The 19594-nt window shown below is 36.9% G+C and overlaps 2 protein-coding genes across 2 annotated transcripts in view; both read left to right on the top strand.

Moving 5' to 3' along the window:
- Positions 1-2714: 2714 nt before the first annotated feature.
- On the top strand, positions 2715-16686 carry LOC307000332 (putative RNA-binding protein Luc7-like 1). The gene is made up of 10 exons (XM_079615846.1): positions 2715-3364; positions 4335-4429; positions 4542-4640; positions 6243-6353; positions 7684-7827; positions 11508-11684; positions 11760-11938; positions 13215-13244; positions 13327-13464; positions 15603-16686. Exons 1-10 carry the CDS (start codon positions 3304-3306, stop codon positions 15847-15849), a joined length of 1281 nt encoding a protein of 426 aa, XP_079471972.1. The 5' UTR covers positions 2715-3303; the 3' UTR covers positions 15850-16686.
- A 632-nt stretch (positions 16687-17318) lies between these two features.
- The window catches only part of pane1 (proliferation associated nuclear element), a 5347-nt gene continuing 3071 nt past the window's right edge, over positions 17319-19594 (top strand). Inside the window, exons 1-4 of the mRNA XM_079615847.1 lie at positions 17319-17560; positions 17649-17728; positions 18467-18565; positions 19192-19271. Of these exons, the coding sequence (XP_079471973.1) occupies positions 17504-17560; positions 17649-17728; positions 18467-18565; positions 19192-19271 (316 nt within the window). The 5' untranslated portion in view covers positions 17319-17503. The remainder of the gene's footprint in view (positions 17561-17648; positions 17729-18466; positions 18566-19191; positions 19272-19594) is intronic.

The raw sequence follows: 19594 nt of genomic DNA, 5'->3' as shown, positions 1-19594 counted from the left end.
CACGAAACAAGCGGTTTGTGTGATAAAACGAACAGTATTTATATCGTTTTTATCTCTTTTACACAACCACGTCCATCTGATCTGTTTACAGCGGATTTCTTCCCCGGAAACTAATCTAACCGCCTTCGATTGGACGTTGCATTTTTAAACTCAGCAGAAACGCGTGTGATTGGCTGTACGGCTCAACGTATGCCTTTGATTGGCCTGAACAATGAAGCGAGTAGTGCGTCAAGATAGAAGGCTTACAAATTGGGAATAAGTGAAAACTCAACACTCCCGGATGAGTTCGCGCAAGCTTAGGCCATCAATGTGCACTTACGATGGGGAATTGTGTAATTTGGACTTTTCTCTGCATGCTTTTGGAGACAGTGCCTATATACCTGCATTATATGACTGACAGACAAGAACGGTTTGACCTAAAAATATCAAAATTGAAACTACTGCGGAGACAAAGACACCTACATCTTGGATGCACTTCAGGTAAGCTAAAACATACCAACATTTAATTTCAAAGTGAACTATCCCTTTAATCATTTTCCCCAATTTTTATTTTTTTTCCCCCACATTAAGACCATAAGTGTTACATTAATTTAGATTATAACTTCGGATCACACATGGTAATGATTGCACATTTATTTTTTTACATTTCATCAAAAATGTAGCATCATAACACGTAGAGCAGCTGTAAATGTGTTCATCGACTTTTTTTTATTATTATTTTTTTATTTAAGAAATTAAAATTCTCATATAATACAGCTCAAATGAAAATATGTTTTGCTTGATGTTGTTTTTTATTGTTGTTTCATGGCAAAGTTAATTTCTTTGATTTTTAAGACCAGAACTATAAACGAGAGATATGGAAATAGTCATAATAAAGACAAATGTAGCATCATTTGAGGTCATATGTGTGTGGATTTGTGTTGTTCTGGTGGTACACATTTAGTTTTCACATCAAATTTATTTTATTTTATTATTTTTTGAAGGGGGGGAGGGGGGCTGTGCAGGCAGATTATTTGTTTTATATATTTACACTGTATATCCATGAATTGTGATTCTTGGTGATGAAACTGTTGTTTAAAAGCTTTCATTGAGAGGCCCTCTATAGATTACTCGCCAACTAGCAACAAATATTTGCAATTTAAGCAGTTAAATATCTCAGATTTCGCTCTCCGCACGACCTGGCTCTCGTACAAACTGAATCAAGCAGTTTGTGGTAATGTTCATTTATTCAAATTCGGACATTTATTCCAATGCAAAACAAAAAATCTTCCTCCAAACGTGGATGCGCCGTGCAGTCTGAACCCAGGACGGTCAGATGCGTGTGTGAAGTCGAGTGTTTAACACGGGCGAGGAGTTTCTCCTGAACTAGTGTCGGCCTGAGAGGACCTCTCTGTGTTTCTGTTCGTTCTCGTTCTTCTTATTGATCATCACTGCTGGGTTTGATTTTGTATTCTGTGGAAGTAGTTGGAGAAAAAAACTATTAGACTGGATGTTTTTTTTATACATATGAATATAATATACAACATGCATAAATTAAGAGATGTCTGTTCCACATCAGTACAATAAACAGAGAGAACCAACACTGGTGTGTGTTTGTGGTCATTTATTGTGTCATTATTTATGATCATTATTGAACTGAGATGCTAACCGAGAGATTAAAGCAGATATATAAATTAGTCCCTAATCTTTTATACTCTCTCTATATATATATATATATTGATTCATAAGGTGAATTAAAACTAATCATATTTGTATTATACTTTTGAGACACTGGGTAGATTTAAGTTGTAAATTTAATCATCTATATAAATAAATATCAAGACCATACACACACATGTATAATGTATTTATAAATAATATATTTACAATATATTACAAAAATGTACACTATATATATACACACACACACATATATATATTTATATAAAGTGCAAATTATATATTACTATATGTAAATATATTATTTATAAATACATTATACAACAACATGAAAACGTATTTTTAATTTGTAAAACATCAGAAAATGATGTGTGTGTGTGTATGTTATATATATATATATATTAGGGCTGTCAAAAGATTAATCGCATCCAAAATATAAAAGTTTGTGTTTACATAATATATGTGTGTGTACTGTGTATAATTATTATGTTTAAATACACACACATTCATGTATATATTTAAGAAATATTTGCATTTATATACTGTATATACATTTATATAATTTATATTATATATAAATATTTTATATATAAATATAACCAATTTTTCTTAAATATATACATGATTGTGTGTGTTTTTATATATATAAATAATTATACACAGTACACACACATATATTATGTAAACACAAACTTTTATTTTGGATGCGATTAATCACGATTAATCTTTTGACTTATATATAAATCTTTTATATATAAACATACACACATAATTTCCTGATGTTCTACAAATGAAAAAGACGTTATCATGTTGTTGTATAATGTATTTATAAATAATAGGCTATACACACAAACACATATAGGCATATATATAAATATATATTCAAGAAGAAAGTAAAAAAAATCTTTGTTAAAAAAAACGTTTTGGATATTAGGGTTATAGATTCATGTTTTTGTTCTTAAATTTGCGGTTATGTGTGAAATATTTACGTTTAAACCGATTTAACGAGCTCGGCGTGAGTTTACAGGCTCCATGTTGCGCCACATGCTCGAACTACACTCGCAGAGCCGCGCGGCCGTTATGACGTCACGCGCCCGTCAGCCAATCAGCGCGCGAGCTCTGCGGCACTTCCTCGAGGAGCTGCGCGCGCGCGGGTCGGAAGTCTCATTCCGAGAGGGGGGAAAAAAAAGAAATAAAATAATAAAACAACAACAAATAAACACTGTCAAAACTTTGCGAATATGGATCACTACACAAAATATTGATCTGCGGACTGATAAAGCAGCGCCAGGACTGATAATAAAGCGCACATAAGGCGGATTCAGGGGCGTTGGGGGAAGAGTTAGCTAGCCGCTAATGCTAACGCACGAGACTATTGAGAGTCAAGACTAACTCACTGATTTATGATCTGACAGATTTCAGCGTCATCTCAACTATAAGCTGCACAATCTGAGGGGTTTAACACACAGAGGTGACCAGAGAGTGTGTAAGCGGAGGTGGTTTGTCTTGTTTTCGGCGGCCGGTGGTTTTGAGGCCTGCTGTGTGAGGAGTTAGTTTCTCAGGTTAGATAAACACAGCACTAGTTTAACTGTTAAACGCGATATATATCTCTCACACACACACACACGTGTCTGCGGAGAGGAGATGTCGGCCCAGGCGCAGATGCGAGCCATGCTGGACCAGCTCATGGGCACCAGCAGAGATGGTGAGTGTTTCTTTCATTCTCAGCAAAGCGAAACTAAACCAGGAGTTTGATTCGGACCGCGAGTCCTCACTTTAACCCGCTCAACTCGTGTATTCATGCTCAAATCTTGAGTTTCTCGTGTTTTGCTCTTGACTGGCGTGTTAAAAACTCACGTTTCCACATGATTCATGGCTCTTGTGATTTGGATAAATCATTTGGTGGCATTGAAATCATTGGTTTGATTGACAGGAATCATCTCAGAAAGATTATCCCAATGATTTTATGATTAATGTTGTTGTTTTTTTCGATTGCCATGTTTTTGTAAACACCGTCGTTGTTTCTCATCGTTATTTCATTTAAATTACTTGACTTGATCAAACATCACGAGACTTATGATTTGTCTGTAATTATTTAATATCCATCATATTATTTGACGAGAATCGTGATTGTTATGATTCATGAATAATGAATTGAAGCAAATCATGAATCAAAACTTGGTTATAATTTTGTATTCCCTTATTCTACCTTTTTGGCCATGATTGGGTCAAAACTGTAATTTGATCAACTTCATGATTAATGACACTTTTTTTTGTCATGACTTTATAATCCGTTTCTCTTTTTTATTATTTTTTTAAACCATTATATTCATGGTTCACATAATGTTGATGGCTTGTCATGAATCTTAGGATTAGTCAGGAATGCTTTCGTATCAGTCGAATTCATTGATGTGATCTAATGAGAATCATTAATTATGATGATGAGAGATTATGATGATTAGTTTTCAGCCTGATTTTTAGGCAATTTCTGATTAACCTGCTTAGTTTGACAATTATATAATCTTATATCTTGAAGTTTATCAAAATTGTGATTTTGACCTCATTATTTTATTGATTTTTATCAGTGAGAATCATAATTTTATTTGTGGCACTATTGTTTATTCTCATTGGTGTGTCTGACATGATCATGATTTGTCCGATCTGGTTTCCCGCAGGCGACACGATGCGACAGAGGATCAAGTTCACGGATGAGCGTGTGTGTAAGAGTCATCTACTGGAGTCCTGTCCTCACGACATACTGTCCGGAACTGTGAGTGTCTCAACAAGCGGTTATCTCTTTACTCATCTAAAAACCTGTTTGATAATTACAGCGCTCGATTTAAGACGGTTACATTATGACATCTTGCTTTGTGTTTGTGCAGCGCATGGATCTGGGCGAGTGTGTGAAGATTCACGATCTGGCTTTGAGAGCAGATTATGAGATCGCATCTAAACAGCAGGAGTTTTTCTTTGAGCTGGATGTGAGTATGAACCATTTCCGATCATCTACATTCTGTGTGTGTGTGTGTGTGTGTGTGTGTGTGTGTGTGTGTGTGTGTGTGTGTCAGGGTTATTATAGTTTTGCATTATTCATTAGTTTTTATTTTTATTTCGTTTTAACTTTGTGTTTTCAAATTCAGTTTAGTTTTAATTAGTTTCTAGCGTGGGTTTGCTAGTTTAGTTTAGTTTTTATTTTTTGAAAATGCTTAGTTTTAGTTTAGTTTTAATTAGTTTTAGTATTAGTTTTAGTCTTTTTTGTAATATGGGCTATTTGTCAGGGGCAAGATTAAAAAAGGCCAGAAAAAGTATTCAAAGTAAACATCATACAATCTACATTGGAATTCAACCAAGCCATGTAATAAGTAAGGGATAATGTAACGTTATAGCGAGGAGGTAGTTATTGAGAATACAACCCCGACAGGCTGCAATCGGGAGCCCGACGCGAAGCGGAGGGATGTTGAGCAGCCTGAAGGGGTTGTATTCCCAATAACTACCGACTCGCTATACATTATCCCGCTTATTACATGGCTACCTATCAAATAAATCACTACTTTGAAACAAAATATTGATTTAAAAAGGAGTTTATTGATAGTTTACGATTGTATTGCTTCCGCCAAAGAAAATAGTGCGCTCCGTCTACGGTTAGAATTCTGTGAGTCCATAGCAACGCTCTGTTTTTCATGGAAACGGTCTGTTATACTCCGCAGCGGCTGTTATCAAGAAATAACAGACCGCATTCTACATTGGAATTCAGCCAAGCCATGTAATAAAACAAAATATAAACTTAAAAAGGATGGGACAAATGGGCTGCCAATGTAGATCGGAAGGCCGTTAAAAAAGAAAAGAAATAAAGTATTAAATCCCGAGATGTATCGAATCAAAAGTATACGGTCCATCGGGCATTTGCCCAGAATGCCAGATTACCATTCCAGCCCTGCAGCTTATAACGTTAGTGTTTTGACAACGACAACAAAAGTGCATTTTAAGTTACCTCAAACTTGCGACTAGTTAACTTTTTAAAGAAGGCCCAATTGCTTCTCATATGAACATTATATTCAGAGAATATAAAATATTTGTATACCACTTTTTATGTGTGTGATTGTGTAAGTGATTGTGTAAAGGTGTTTATGAGATACCAACCTTTTGCGAACTTGCTTCAACGTCGCGTCGAACACGTTCACATGGAGACTTGAGAGGAGGGGAGGGGTGTGTGACTGTGTGTGTGTGTGTCGCGCGCATGCATGCGAGTGACAGAGAGACGGAGGGAGAGCAGGGAAAGGAAACACAGCTGAGCGAATTCTCTGCGTGTTTTTAAATAGCGTCGAAGGAAAGACAAAGACGAAAACTAAGGACACTTACTCTATAATTTTATTTTATTTTAGTTAGTTTTGTCAACCACACATTACAGTTTTAGTTAGTTATCGTTTTTTTGTTTTGCCTCGTTTTTATTTTTATTTCAGTTAACGACAATGTTTTTTCCCATCTAGTTTTCGTTTTTTCGTTCGTTTTCGTTAACGATTATAACCCTGGTGTGTGTGTGTGTAAAGCGCTCTTAAATGGCTGATTGTGGTGTGTTTCCTCAGGCCTCAGAGCACCTGCAGTCCTTCATCGCAGACTGTGACCGAAGAACCGAACTGGCCAAGAAGCGTCTGGCCGAAACGCAGGAAGAGATCAGCGCTGAAGTGGCTGCCAAGGTAAAGAGCTGACGATCTGATCTCACAGCAACGGCGGGGGGGGGGGGGATCCCTAAATCATTGCTTCTTTCACTTTCAGATCATTTTCATATTGAAGTTTCACACACCTGCTCTTTATCCACAGGCTAGCACGTAGTCAATCATGGTCCACCGCTGTGATGCATAAATGATCTTTTTATGAGAATACAAAAAGAAGATGAGCCCTTCGATGTGTCCCGGTCCAACTTCCTGTTTCAATAGGAAATGCATACAAACAGAGGAACTCACATTGTTTTTTTGTTTTGTTTTTTAGAGGGACCATATGTTATGGAAGCTTGTTTCCACCACCGAATAAAATAAGTAATTGCACAATTCTGCCTCACAACTCTGAGAACAAAAGTCGGAATTGCGAGATATAAAATCAGAATTCTGAGAACAAAAGTCGGAATTGCGAGATATAAAATCAGAATTCTGAGAACAAAAGTCGGAATTGCGAGATGTAAATTTGGAATTCTGAGAACAAAAGTCGGAATTGCAAGATATAAATTTGGAATTCTGAAAATAAAAGTCGGAATTGCAAGATATAAATTTGGAATTCTGAGAACAAAAGTCGGAATTGCGAGATATAAAAGTCTGAATGTAAACTTGGAATTCTGAGATATAATCTTATAACTGTGTGGAGAAAGAATTGTGAATATTGGGCCTCATTCACCAATATATTCCTAAGAATTTTCTCAACTTTGTACTTAAACTTCCTAAGAAAAGTTTGCGTCGGATTCATGACATGTTCTTAAACAACAGAACTGTTCGCACCTGTGTTCTTGGGATTGATGAATCCCTCGTAAATTGCAGTGTTTTTATTTTATTTTTTTTTTTTATTTTTTTTTTATAAATTATCAGAAATACATTACAGTAAAATACTATCATTGTAAACAACTGTAGAATTAAATAAAATGCAGTAACCAATTATTTGGAGCAAACTTGCCATCACTCAAATGTGCGTAAGAGTGTGCGTAGGTTTTGTTCTTAGCTAATAACAAATCCAAGATAAGAAAACATTAGTGAATGTCATAATCTTCGTAAAAAGTGTGTAAGTGGGGTTTAAGAACACATTTAATCGTAAGAGCGGTTGGTGAATGAGGCCCATAGTTTTTTTTTTTATCTTGTGGTAGAAACAGACCTTCATAATATCTTGCCTTTATTTTCTTTAGCTTGAGATCCGTTTATAACACTATTCAAGTTTTTATTTCCCTCCCTCTCTGGCCCTTAGTATCGGCCAGCCAGTTTCCACTCCTGCACCTATCAGACCTCCTGCTGTGCTCTGAGTGTGTGACGTGTGTGTGTGTTGCAGGCGGAGCGTGTGCACGAGCTGAACGAGGAGATCGGGAAGCTGCTGGCGCGTGCGGAGCAACTGGGCGGCGAGGGGAACGTGGAGGAGGCTCAGCAGGTGCTGGAGAAGGTGGAGAAGACACGCACCCTGAAGAAAGAGGCAGAGGTCAGTGTGGGGTCAAAGCTGGAAACATCACTGTAGTCCAATCACAAGGCAAAGGTGTTCATCTTTGCAATGGCAATATTACAGATAATTGCACAAATTTGTAATCGTGATTACAATTACGGATGCCACAATTATGTAATCGTTCAAAGACGCAATTACAAAAAAAAGTCCACTTTATTCTGTGTGCTTAGGATGTGTTTTTATCTTTTTACAGCTTATCTTAAGGGTTTTTTCCCCGTTGTTTTAAGTGTATTTTCAGGGTGCTTTCACACATGCCTCATTTAGTTGGGTTGAATCGCACTAGAGTTCATTGTCCCCCGTGGTGCGGTTCGTTTGAATGCAGCAATCGCACTCGGGTGCACCAACAGCCAATGTACGCTTTCAAACAAACTCTTTTGTGGTGAGAACGTGATCCGACCTCGAACAGACCGAAATGCCAAAGAACTGTGCATTTTTGGACTAGACCAGCTGCCGTAGTCAGCGGCGCTGTGCATTACGTCACGGTTTAGCAACATTAATGCACGCCTCCTCCTGGAGTGACTCGCGATGCGCCTTCGCCACGTGCTGTGCATTAAAACATTATTTTCAAGCCGCATCCTCGCTTCATTCTCAGATGTTATTGTTTGCCTAAAGTGGCGTAGAACTATATAATAAACTATGACCAGGGATACAGTCAGCCCACGCAGTCGTCTCTCCACAGTAAAAAGCGGCGTGTTGTCTGCCGGATTTTCCTCCTCTGTTTACTTCCGTCAGTTCTGTTGGATTTCCCCCGCACGTTAATTCTGACCAATCGAAGTGCCGTTGTGGAAATACGTTCAAGACATCTGGCCAACGAGTGATGTGGATGTTGTCACGTGACCGCATTTCGTTTCGTTTCATAAACTGATTCGGACTAGAGGATGGATACCCGACGGGCCGGGCCGGGTTCGGACAGATATTTAGAAATGATGTTCGGGTCGGGGTCGGTCACATCAGCGCGATAATGAATTGAACATTTGAAATTTAAAGCAGCTTATTATGTAGGTAGCCGATGTGCCTGATGCTTTCACTTGATGCAAACGATCGTTTTTGTGATTAAAATACATGTAAAATATTACCATAACATCTGTCTTCCTGTGTGCGGACATTTGTGTGTGTGTGGATCACAGGAGTGTGTGTGTGGATCACAGGAGTGTGTGTGTGGATCACAGGAGTGTGTGTGTGGATCACAGGAGTGTGTGTGTGGATCACAGGAGTGTGTGTGTGGATCACAGGAGTGTGTGTGTGGATCACAGGAGTGTGTGTGTGGATCACAGGAGTGTGTGTGTGGATCACAGGAGTGTGTGTGTGGATCACAGGAGTGTGTGTGTGGATCACAGGAGTGTGTGTGTGGATCACAGGAGTGTGTGTGTGGATCACAGGAGTGTGTGTGTGGATCACAGGAGTGTGTGTGTGGATCACAGGAGTGTGTGTGTGGATCACAGGAGTGTGTGTGTGGATCACAGGAGTGTGTGTGTGGATCACAGGAGTGTGTGTGTGGATCACAGGAGTGTGTGTGTGGATCACAGGAGTGTGTGTGTGGATCACAGGAGTGTGTGTGTGGATCACAGGAGTGTGTGTGTGGATCACAGGAGTGTGTGTGTGGATCACAGGAGTGTGTGTGTGGATCACAGGAGTGTGTGTGTGGATCACAGGAGTGTGTGTGTGGATCACAGGAGTGTGTGTGTGGATCACAGGAGTGTGTGTGTGGATCACAGGAGTGTGTGTGTGGATCACAGGAGTGTGTGTGTGGATCACAGGAGTGTGTGTGTGGATCACAGGAGTGTGTGTGTGGATCACAGGAGTGTGTGTGTGGATCACAGGAGTGTGTGTGTGGATCACAGGAGTGTGTGTGTGGATCACAGGAGTGTGTGTGCTTTCCACACAAACAAACGTACATGTGTCAGTAGTATGAGAAAAAAAGGGGATTTTAACTGTCGGGATCGGACCGAAAAATTTGGCCCGATCCGCACTCTAATTCGGACCAGAGTAATCAGTGTGTGTGAAAAGGAATCAAAATGCTACAAAGTATAATTTTTCGCCCGTCCAAATGAACCGAACCACAGATGTGAAGGCACCCTTAGTGTAACATTTTAATACCATGCATATTTTTACTTTGGTTTGGTTTCCTTAAATAGAAAAAAGTATATTTGACATTTAAGGCTTAATGCGCTAGAAAAGCTATACGTTTTTCAGGAAGAGTGTTTTCAGCGTGTTTATTTTAATATAACAATATGCCAAGCTATTCAAAACATCAATGAATGTAGATTGTGATAATGGTAATTAATAATGCCAATTTCAAGTGAATAATTGACAATTATGATTTTTGTCATAATCGTGCCGCCCTGGTTAATAGTGTTCATCTAAACTGCGTCTGGGAAACTAGGAAAGTCCGTTTTCTGAGGTGAGAGACTTTTTATTTCAGCGTACACGTGCGTCACTGGCCGTTCCTATTGTGCCGGGTTCTCTGAAGTAGTCCTGCTTCCCCTCACAACTTAACTCTTAACATCTAAAGCACGCTGAATAATGTAAGTGGACTTTTTTTTGTAATCGCGGCTTTGAACGATTACGCAATCGTGGCATCCGTAATCACGGTTAGAAATTCGTTTAAAAGAGAACTCCGGACAATATTTAAGTTAATCTTGATCGTTATACCTGTGTGAGTTCTGTCTATAGAAGAAGAAAAACGAACCGGATTGGTGCTTGCAACACGGAGCTGCTACCGCTAATGCCCAGAGCTCACTCAGCTAAAGCGGCAGTTATGGGGCATACACATAGAGTGTTTTTGTGCCTCTTAACAGACACAAAATGCAATTAAAATGTCTGTCCAACATGAACAGGGTCCGTACATGACAACAAGATGTGTTTAGCAACTTAGCCATTGTTTAAATTCACCTAAATAGTGTTTTAGACGGCTAGCTGTAGTCTCGCGCTGAAGTCCCGTGGGAACTCCCGTTGTAGCCGGGAAAAGGTATTGTTGACTGAAGAGTGTGAGGCGAGTTCTTCGTCTGTATACTCGGGTTTGAATAAATAAGGACGACCATCAAACTCAAAAGCCTCTTCCATGTGTTCAAAATCTTCTATATTCTCTAGTTACGTTACGAACCATTTCTTCTTCATTTGTGAGCAACTCCGATCATCACTCTTCACACACACGACGCTCCTCCTCCTGCACACTTCTATTTACCTTTTCCCGACTACAACAGGAGTTCCCACGGGATTCAGAGCGAGACAAACGTTACAGCTAGCCGTCTAAAACACTATTTAGGTGAATTTAAACAATGGCTAAGTTGCTAAACGCATCTTGTTGTCATGTACGGACCCTGTTCATGTTGGACAGACATTTTAATTGCATGTTGTGTCTGTTAAGAGGCACAGACACACTCTTTATGAATATGCCCCATAACTGCCGTTAGCTGAGTGAGCTCTGGGCATTAGCGGTAGCAGCTCGTGTTGCAAGCACTAATCCGGTTCGTTTTTCTTCTATAGACAGAACTCACACAGGTATAACGATCAAGATTAACTTAAAAATTGCCCAGAGTTCTCCTTTTAATTGTGCAGTCCTCTGGAACTGGTTCAAATCACAAATGAAAGGTGTTCATGTTTTGTACCGGCATCATCTGAGTTAATTGTGTTGATCTAGACAGCGTGTTTGTGTTTAGGACATATACCGCAACTCCATGCCGGCCTCCAGCTTCCAGCAGCAGAAGCTGCGAGTGTGTGAGGTTTGCTCCGCTTACCTCGGCCTCCACGACAACGACCGCAGACTCGCCGACCACTTTGGAGGGAAGCTACATCTAGGGTTCATCGAGATCCGTGAGAAACTCGACAAACTGCGGGTAAGATGTCAGCAAACGCGGCTCGATCCCCTGGTGTCGCTCAGCGGCTCACTGACGAACCGCTCTGATTTCCAGAAAGCTGTGACGGAGAAACAGGAGCGCATGCGCACGAAGAGGAGAGAGGAGCGCGACCGGGAGGAGGAGCGAGCCAGAGAGTGGGAGCTGGAGAAAGAGCGGGAGCGCGAGAAGGAGCGCGAGAAGGAGCGCGAGCGGGAGCGCGAGAGAGAGAGCGGGAGAGAGAGAGACCGCAGGAGGTGCGATACCCTTTCATTTCACTCACTCGAGTCATGTAGGGTACGGGATCGTTTGAATTTTAACGATTCCGGTTTCGATTCTGCTTATCGATTCCAATAAGGTTAAAAAAAATTATGATGAAGATATCATTCACATTTAGTCTTATTGCAAAACATTTAATTGTAGCTGAATATCGTGAACACAAATCAACAGGCTAAAGAAACACTTACACAAGGAGCGATTGCCTGTGGTTTAAAAATATCATTAAAAAAACAACTAGCCTAACTAATATAAATTTCAAGCGTTATTAAAGACAAGTAAACACTCTGTAATTAAATAACGACAAATAAAAAATCAGCAATCGAAACAAATAAATACAACTGAGCAAAGATACGATTTAAATAAACAGTGTTTTAAGATTTTCAGGTGTTCAAGGAACAGAAACTGTAATCAAATGTAAAATAACACTGCGCTTTATAAACAAATTATACATTAGAAATATGTGACCCTGGATCACAAAACCAGTCACATGTCGCACGGGTATATCTGTGGCAATAGCCAATAATACATTGTACGGGTCAAAATTATCCATTTTTCTATTATGGCAAAAATCATGAGGATATTAAGTGAAGATCATGTTCCATGAAGATATTTAGTAAATTTCCTACCATGAATATATATAAAAAATATTTTTGTGAGTGAGTGCAGCACAATCGTGAACATAAATGCACAACTTTAAAGAAGATTTTCTCAATGTTTCGATTTTTTTGCGCCCTCAGATTCCAGATTTTCAGCTTTCAGATGATGTATACATCTCAATTTAACAAAAATGACCCATGTGACTGGTTTTGTGGTCCAGGGTCACATATAGTTACAAAATGTATTGAGTCAAGAACGAGTGAATTTTCTCTCTGTCTTTTATTGTTTGATTAGTGTAATGATAGAGACTATTAGGCTGCTGTCGCTTTAAGAGCTGCACGGGTCCAATACACTGTCACACACGCCTGCAGCTCAGACAACAGTGACTCGTCTCGAAATGCTCACAAAGGAATCGATAAGAGGAACGAAATTTTTATTTTATAAGTATCCAATTCCTGAGTTTGAATCGCTTTTTGATGCCAAACCAGATCTGTTCATAATTGGGCCTCCAAATACTGGAACCAGTGTTTTGAACAAACTCACTAACTCTCAGAAACGAATCAAAATGATCTGAAAATTAACTTTATTAATTGTGCTTCATCATGCGGATTTGTCCCCCTTTTAATTGTCCTCATCACTTTACCCCTCTCGGTTTAGGTCCAGATCCAGGAGTGGCGAGCGATATCGGTGAGGATCGCTCTTTACTTCTCGTAACATCTGCAAGGAAATCTCCTGCTTCTGGTTTCTCATCTTTCTCTCTGGTTTTCAGGGAAGGAGGAAGCTCGTCCTCCCACCGCTCCCGCCGGCACCGCGAGGACGGAGACCGGGAACGAGAGCGGGAGAGGAAACACAGACACAAAGATCGCCATCGCTCTCGCTCCCACTCGCACAGGAGCAAACGGAAGAGGTACCAGATCGACTTCAGATCCAGGAACTGTGGCCTTTGAGGCGTGATTTACACTGATTATACCAGTCAGTCATGTGTGCTAACGTGGTAAAAATCAGTGTAAACAACGGCATTATGACACGATACCAATGTGTTAAATAATTATGATTTACTTTTTATTAAATAATGGAAATTATTTATAAATTATTAAATACTTTTTGGAATTTAAATAACATAATTTTACTTATTTTTTAAATTAAGTGATTTATGTTTAGAATTACAATCTGAAACTTAAACATTTAAATTATTTTTAAATTAACTTATTTTATTATATATTTTCAAATATATTTTTTATTATATTTACTTAAATCATTTGAAATGTATTAAATTATTTATATTATATTTTAAATAATGGAAATTATTTGAAATTTAAATAACATCATTTAACTTATTTTTTTAATTAAGTGATTTTCATTTTGGAATGAAAATTTGAAACCATTTTCAATAATTACTTTTAAATTCTTATTTATATTTAAAATTGAAATTATTTTTAAATTAACTTATTTTATTATTATTTTTAATATAATTTTTATTATATTTACTTAAATCATTTGAAATGTATTACATTTATATTGGAATAAAAAAAAAATGTAACTATTAAATAATTTAAATTCCAAATATATATTATTTAACTTTATTTTAAACTATTGAAAGTAGTTTGAAATTAATCAAAATGTTTAGAATTTCACCTATTTTTAAATGAAGTGATTTATGTTTGGAATTAAAATCTGAAAAATATTTTCAATCATTTTTAAATTATTTATTTGGCATTTAAATATTAAATTAATTAAATTTTAAGTGATTTATGTTTGGAATTAAAATCTGAAAAATATTTTCAATCATTTTTAAATTATTTATTTGGCATTTAAATATGAAATTAATTAAATTTTAAGTGATTTATGTTTGGAATTAAAATCTGAAAAATATTTTCAATCATTTTTTAATTATTTATTTGGCATTTGAATATGAAATAAATTAAAATGCAAGTAATTTATAATGAAAAAGTGAATTATTTTAAAATGTAGTAATTTATATTAATTTAATTTTAAATTACTAAATCATTTAAATTCTAAACATTAATTTAAAATGATCTGAAACTATTTTAAATTATTTGAAATCACTTTTATTGTGTTAAATGTATATGTGGAATTTAAATAATTTGAAACTATTTAACAATGAAATGAATCTTTGTGTTGCAAACATTAATTTTTCTAAAACTATTACTCTAAAAACTCTAAAACTACTATCATTTAAATTCCAAATATAATTTAACTTTATTTTAAACTATTGAAAGTAGTTAGAAATTAATCAATTTATTTATGTTTGGAATTTCACTTATTTTTAAATGAAGTGATTTATGTTTGGAATTAAAATCTGACAAATATTTTCAATCATTTTTAAATAATTTATTTAGTATTTAAATATGAAATAAATTCAATTTAAATTTAAGTAATTCAAATTATTTTAAAATGTACTCATTTATATTAATTAACTAAATCATTTAAATTCTAAACATTAATTTAAAATGATCTGAAACTATTTTAAATAATTTGAAATCACTTTTATTGTGTTAAATGTATATGTGGAATTTAAATAATTTGAAACTATTTAACAATGAAATGAATCTTTGTGTTGCAAACATTAATTTTTCTAAAACTATTAAATCATTTAAATTCCAAATATAATTTAACTTTATTTTAAACTATTGAAAGTAGTTAGAAATTAATCAATTTATTTATGTTTGGAATTTCACTTATTTTTAAATGAAGTGATTTGTTTGGAATTAAAATCTGACAAATATTTTCAATCATTTTTAAATAATTTATTTAGTATTTAAATATGAAATAAATTAAATTTAAGTAATTAAAATTATTTTAAAATGTACTCATTTATATTAATTAAATCATTTAAATTCTAAACATTAATTTAAAATGATCTGAAACTATTTTAAATAATTTGAAATCACTTTTATTGTGTTAAATGTATATGTGGAATTTAAATAATTTGAAACTATTCAACAGTGAAATGAATGTTTGTGTTGCAAACCTAAAAGAGCAAACTGGTGTTTAACCAAATGTTTCCTCTGTCGCACTCTTAAGTACTGGCTCTGACCCGGATTTCTCCAGGTCTTCCCACACCAGAGACCCGGAACAGCCTCTTCCTCAGGAGAGATGGCGGGAAAACCCCGCGGACGAGAGATGGCGGGACAACGGGCGCCGGGACCCGGAGAGAGAGCGGTCCCCGGCCTCCCCGGACATCAGCCAGACGGGAGAGCGGGAGCGATCCGTGTCTCTGGAGCGGGATCAGCGCTCCAGCTCCGAGGAGAGGGAGTCCGGAGAGATCTAGCACACGAGAATCAGACACTTTACAACGATCCCTGTCGCGTCCCGTAGCCGGCAGTCGCCCGCACTGATCCGTCAATAACTGAGTGACCGCTTCATCCGGTTACTTACACATCAGTAGAAGCTCGGCGGCTACAGAGAGGAAGCCAGTCGCAGATGTGTGTGTGTGTGTGTGTGTGTGTGTGAGTGAGTGTGTGTGAGACCAGCATCATTATTTGAGATACAAACAACGCCTCAGACAGCAAGAGTTACACACCGTGATCTAGTTGCTCCAAACTAGTCAGCAAAACCAAAAGAACATTTGATGGAAGTGTAGCGGGGAACGAGTGTGTTTAGAAGTAGCTTATTTTTTATCTTGGAAGATGAGGGCAGGCGGATGAAGGAAACGCCTGCGGGAACATAAAACCAACACTGAAGAGAACGCTTTTTTTTTCTCAGCATTTTAAACTGGTTATTTTTTTTCCCTTTTTTTTTTTTATAATTAAAAGTCGTTAAAAGACTGAAATGATTTTGATGTGGATGTTATTTTCTCATGTTTCCTCTTTTTTTCTTCTTCATGGATATAAACTCAGCTGAACTGAGATCTTAACCTGGTGATTTTTATTTTTATTTCCCCCCCCACCCCACACACACACACACATAAACCAGACCAACTCTTCACACACAACCGCACACGTTTATAGCTCGGCTTACATTGTTTCTCATGGTGCCAGGATGTTTTCAGAGTTTCTCTTTTCCCCTTTTATCACTCTTTGGTTTTGCGGTGTTGAGACGTTGTCTTGAAACTTCATCTTGCCTTGTCATTATGCTATGAAACAATAAATCTGTTGCTTTCGTTGTTGACGTGTTTCGGGCTTTTCGTCTTCTTGAAAGTCGCTTGTGTTGATTTTCTGCTTCTGTGGTCAATATTAATAGTAGATATGTGTGGAAATACAGTTTGTACATTGCAAGAAAAGTGTTAAACGTGCAAGTCCACTACACTTGTTACCCTAAAACTGCTGCATGTGATTACCTCTATATTTATTTCATGCTTATTTATTAATTTTTTGAAGTAAAAAATGCATTCACCTTCACTGAATCAACTTAAATATATTGGTACACCAACAAAACTAAACTTAAGGATTAAATCCGTTACAAGTTACAGCATTTTATAGAATCTGATATCGAGATTTATATATATATATATATATATATATAATCAAACTAGCTTACTTAAGATAAGAACTGGTATCGTTCAAAATTCATGTATAACTTTGATGAAAAGATTTGGTCCACTTCAAATGTATGTACACATACACACGAGTGTGTGTGAGCGATAGACCATTAGTAAAAACAAACTTTTTTTGGTTAAAATAAATACATGTTCCAAAGAAAAAAGTATTTAAAAAAGATATAAAGCATTTTAATAATGGCTATTATTAATCAATATAATTAATATCGTATTATTTATTGTGAATGTGTGGTGGTTTCTGTACGCGCGAGGGCAGCAGCGCGCGCACTATGGCAGGTCGCGTCTATGTGACGTCGTCAAGCGCGTGAACTTTGAAAATGAGCGCGAGCAGGAAGCAGCGACTCGCGAGTTTTCGCCGTTTTTATTAAGATAAACAAACAAACTAAACTAAACGCGTATTTGAAACATTAAACGCATATTCCTCGTCATGTCGCTCCTGAGACCGTACAGTAAAGTCCCCGAGCTGATCACCGCCACTGTCCTCGTGAGTAATAATGTCATTGATGCTGTTGATCAGTTTTTTCTTCATTTTACTCGTTTATATTAATATTTATTACTGTCTCTTATGATAGTTGGTCGAAAATGAAGAGGAGTTTCAGTCCAAGCTAGCCGACGCCATTGTACAGCATGAGAAAGAGTTCAACGTCAATGTGTGAGTGACAAATATCTAAATATTCAAATCGGTTATTTTTTTATTGGAAAATATTATCATTTATTAATAATAATAATTACAATTTCTGCTTAAAATGATGGTATATACTATATAGACTTAAACTGAGATTGTTATATAATGTGACTGTTTTTAATGTACAGTCAAACCAAAAATTATTCAGACATTAGATATATTTTGTGATAATCTTTTTTACTTGTGGGTACAGGTTGTGTGTGCAGGACACTATAGTTCATGTATGTAAGTGTGGAGAGCTAAATAATGTAAACTGTGACATTTTATACCCAAAAATTCTTCATACAGTGACTAGCAGTAAAAATTATTAATATTTGGGACCAAATATTATTCAGACACTTTGAGCGGATCATGTTTTGCTGAAGTGTTTTTTCTTTAATTGCTAATGCAACTTTTTTTACACACAGACTGAACACAATGAAGCATTGCTTGGTCACTGGTTGAGCTAAACTGGTATTATCTAATTGTGTAGTTAAATTTAACAGCTGACAGATATTCATCATAATTCATGTGTGAGACAGTCTAACAGAAGGACAAAACCAGTGAAATATCATATATAGTTCTTGTCATATTATTACCATTTTCTATACTATAGCGGATAAACTGTGATATTGTAATAATGTTGAGGGTGTCTGGATAAGTGTTGGTTTGACTGTGCTGTTCGTGAGCGAGTGTAAATGTGTAAATGTTCCTGATGTGCTTCAGTCGGCTGGCCAGGAAACTCCCTCTGCCCGTCGAGAACAAGGAGACTCGTCCGCGGATTGATTTAATAGTTTTCATAATCAGTCTGGTGTCCCAGCGCAGGTACACTGATAACACACACACACTCACTCTCACACACTCTCACACACTCACTCTCTCTCACACACACACACACACACACACATTCTCTCTCACACACACACTCACTCTCTCTCTCTCACACACACACACACTCACTCTCTCTCTCTCTCACACACACACACACTCACTCTCTCTCTCACACACACACACACTCACTCTCTCTCTCACACACACACACACACACTCACTCTCTCTCTCACACACACACACACACACTCACTCTCTCTCTCACACACACACACACACACTCACTCTCTCTCTCTCTCACACACACACACACACACTCACTCTCTCTCTCACACACAGACAAACACACTCTCTCTCTCTCTCTTTTACACACACACACACACTCAATTCAATTCAGAAAGCTTTATTGCCATTTATAAGCACTAAAACAACATAGAAAATGATTTAGAACATGAACGTTTAGTAAAGCAGAAAATGTACAGAAAATAATGATGAAACTAAATGACAAAATACAATATTATACATATGGCTATAGATAATAATAATAATACATAAAAAAGATTATAATACAGAAATCAAGTAACAACTGAACTTAGAAATCTCTCTCTCTCTCTCTCTAGTCTTCAGTCGGCCGAGAGCTCTCTCGCTCATCTGCACTCGGACTGTTTCCTGGGGAAGGTGTGTTTCCTGGTCACTGATGGTGAGTTTGAGTGAGAGCCTTAAAGGCCCTTTCTCACCAACAACGATTTATTATTTATATGGTAAAGTGTAATTTATTCCTGTGATCAAAGCTGAATCTCCAGCATCATTACTCCAGTCTTCAGTGTCACATGATCCTCCAGAAATCACTCTAATATGAGGATTTGATGCTCAAGAAACATTCATGATTATAATCAATGTTGAGAATAGTTGTGCCGTTTTGAAACCATTATACAATTTGATTTTGTGATTAATAGAGTTCAAAAGAACAGCATTTATTTAAAAATGAATCTTCTGTAACATTATAAATGTTTTTACTGTCAC

This window comes from Phoxinus phoxinus (genome assembly GCF_949152265.1).
Source record: "Phoxinus phoxinus genome assembly, chromosome: 6".
Lineage (NCBI taxonomy): Eukaryota > Metazoa > Chordata > Actinopteri > Cypriniformes > Leuciscidae > Phoxinus > Phoxinus phoxinus.
Note: the sequence above shows the minus strand (reverse complement) of the source record. Positions and strands in the feature narration are given on the sequence as shown.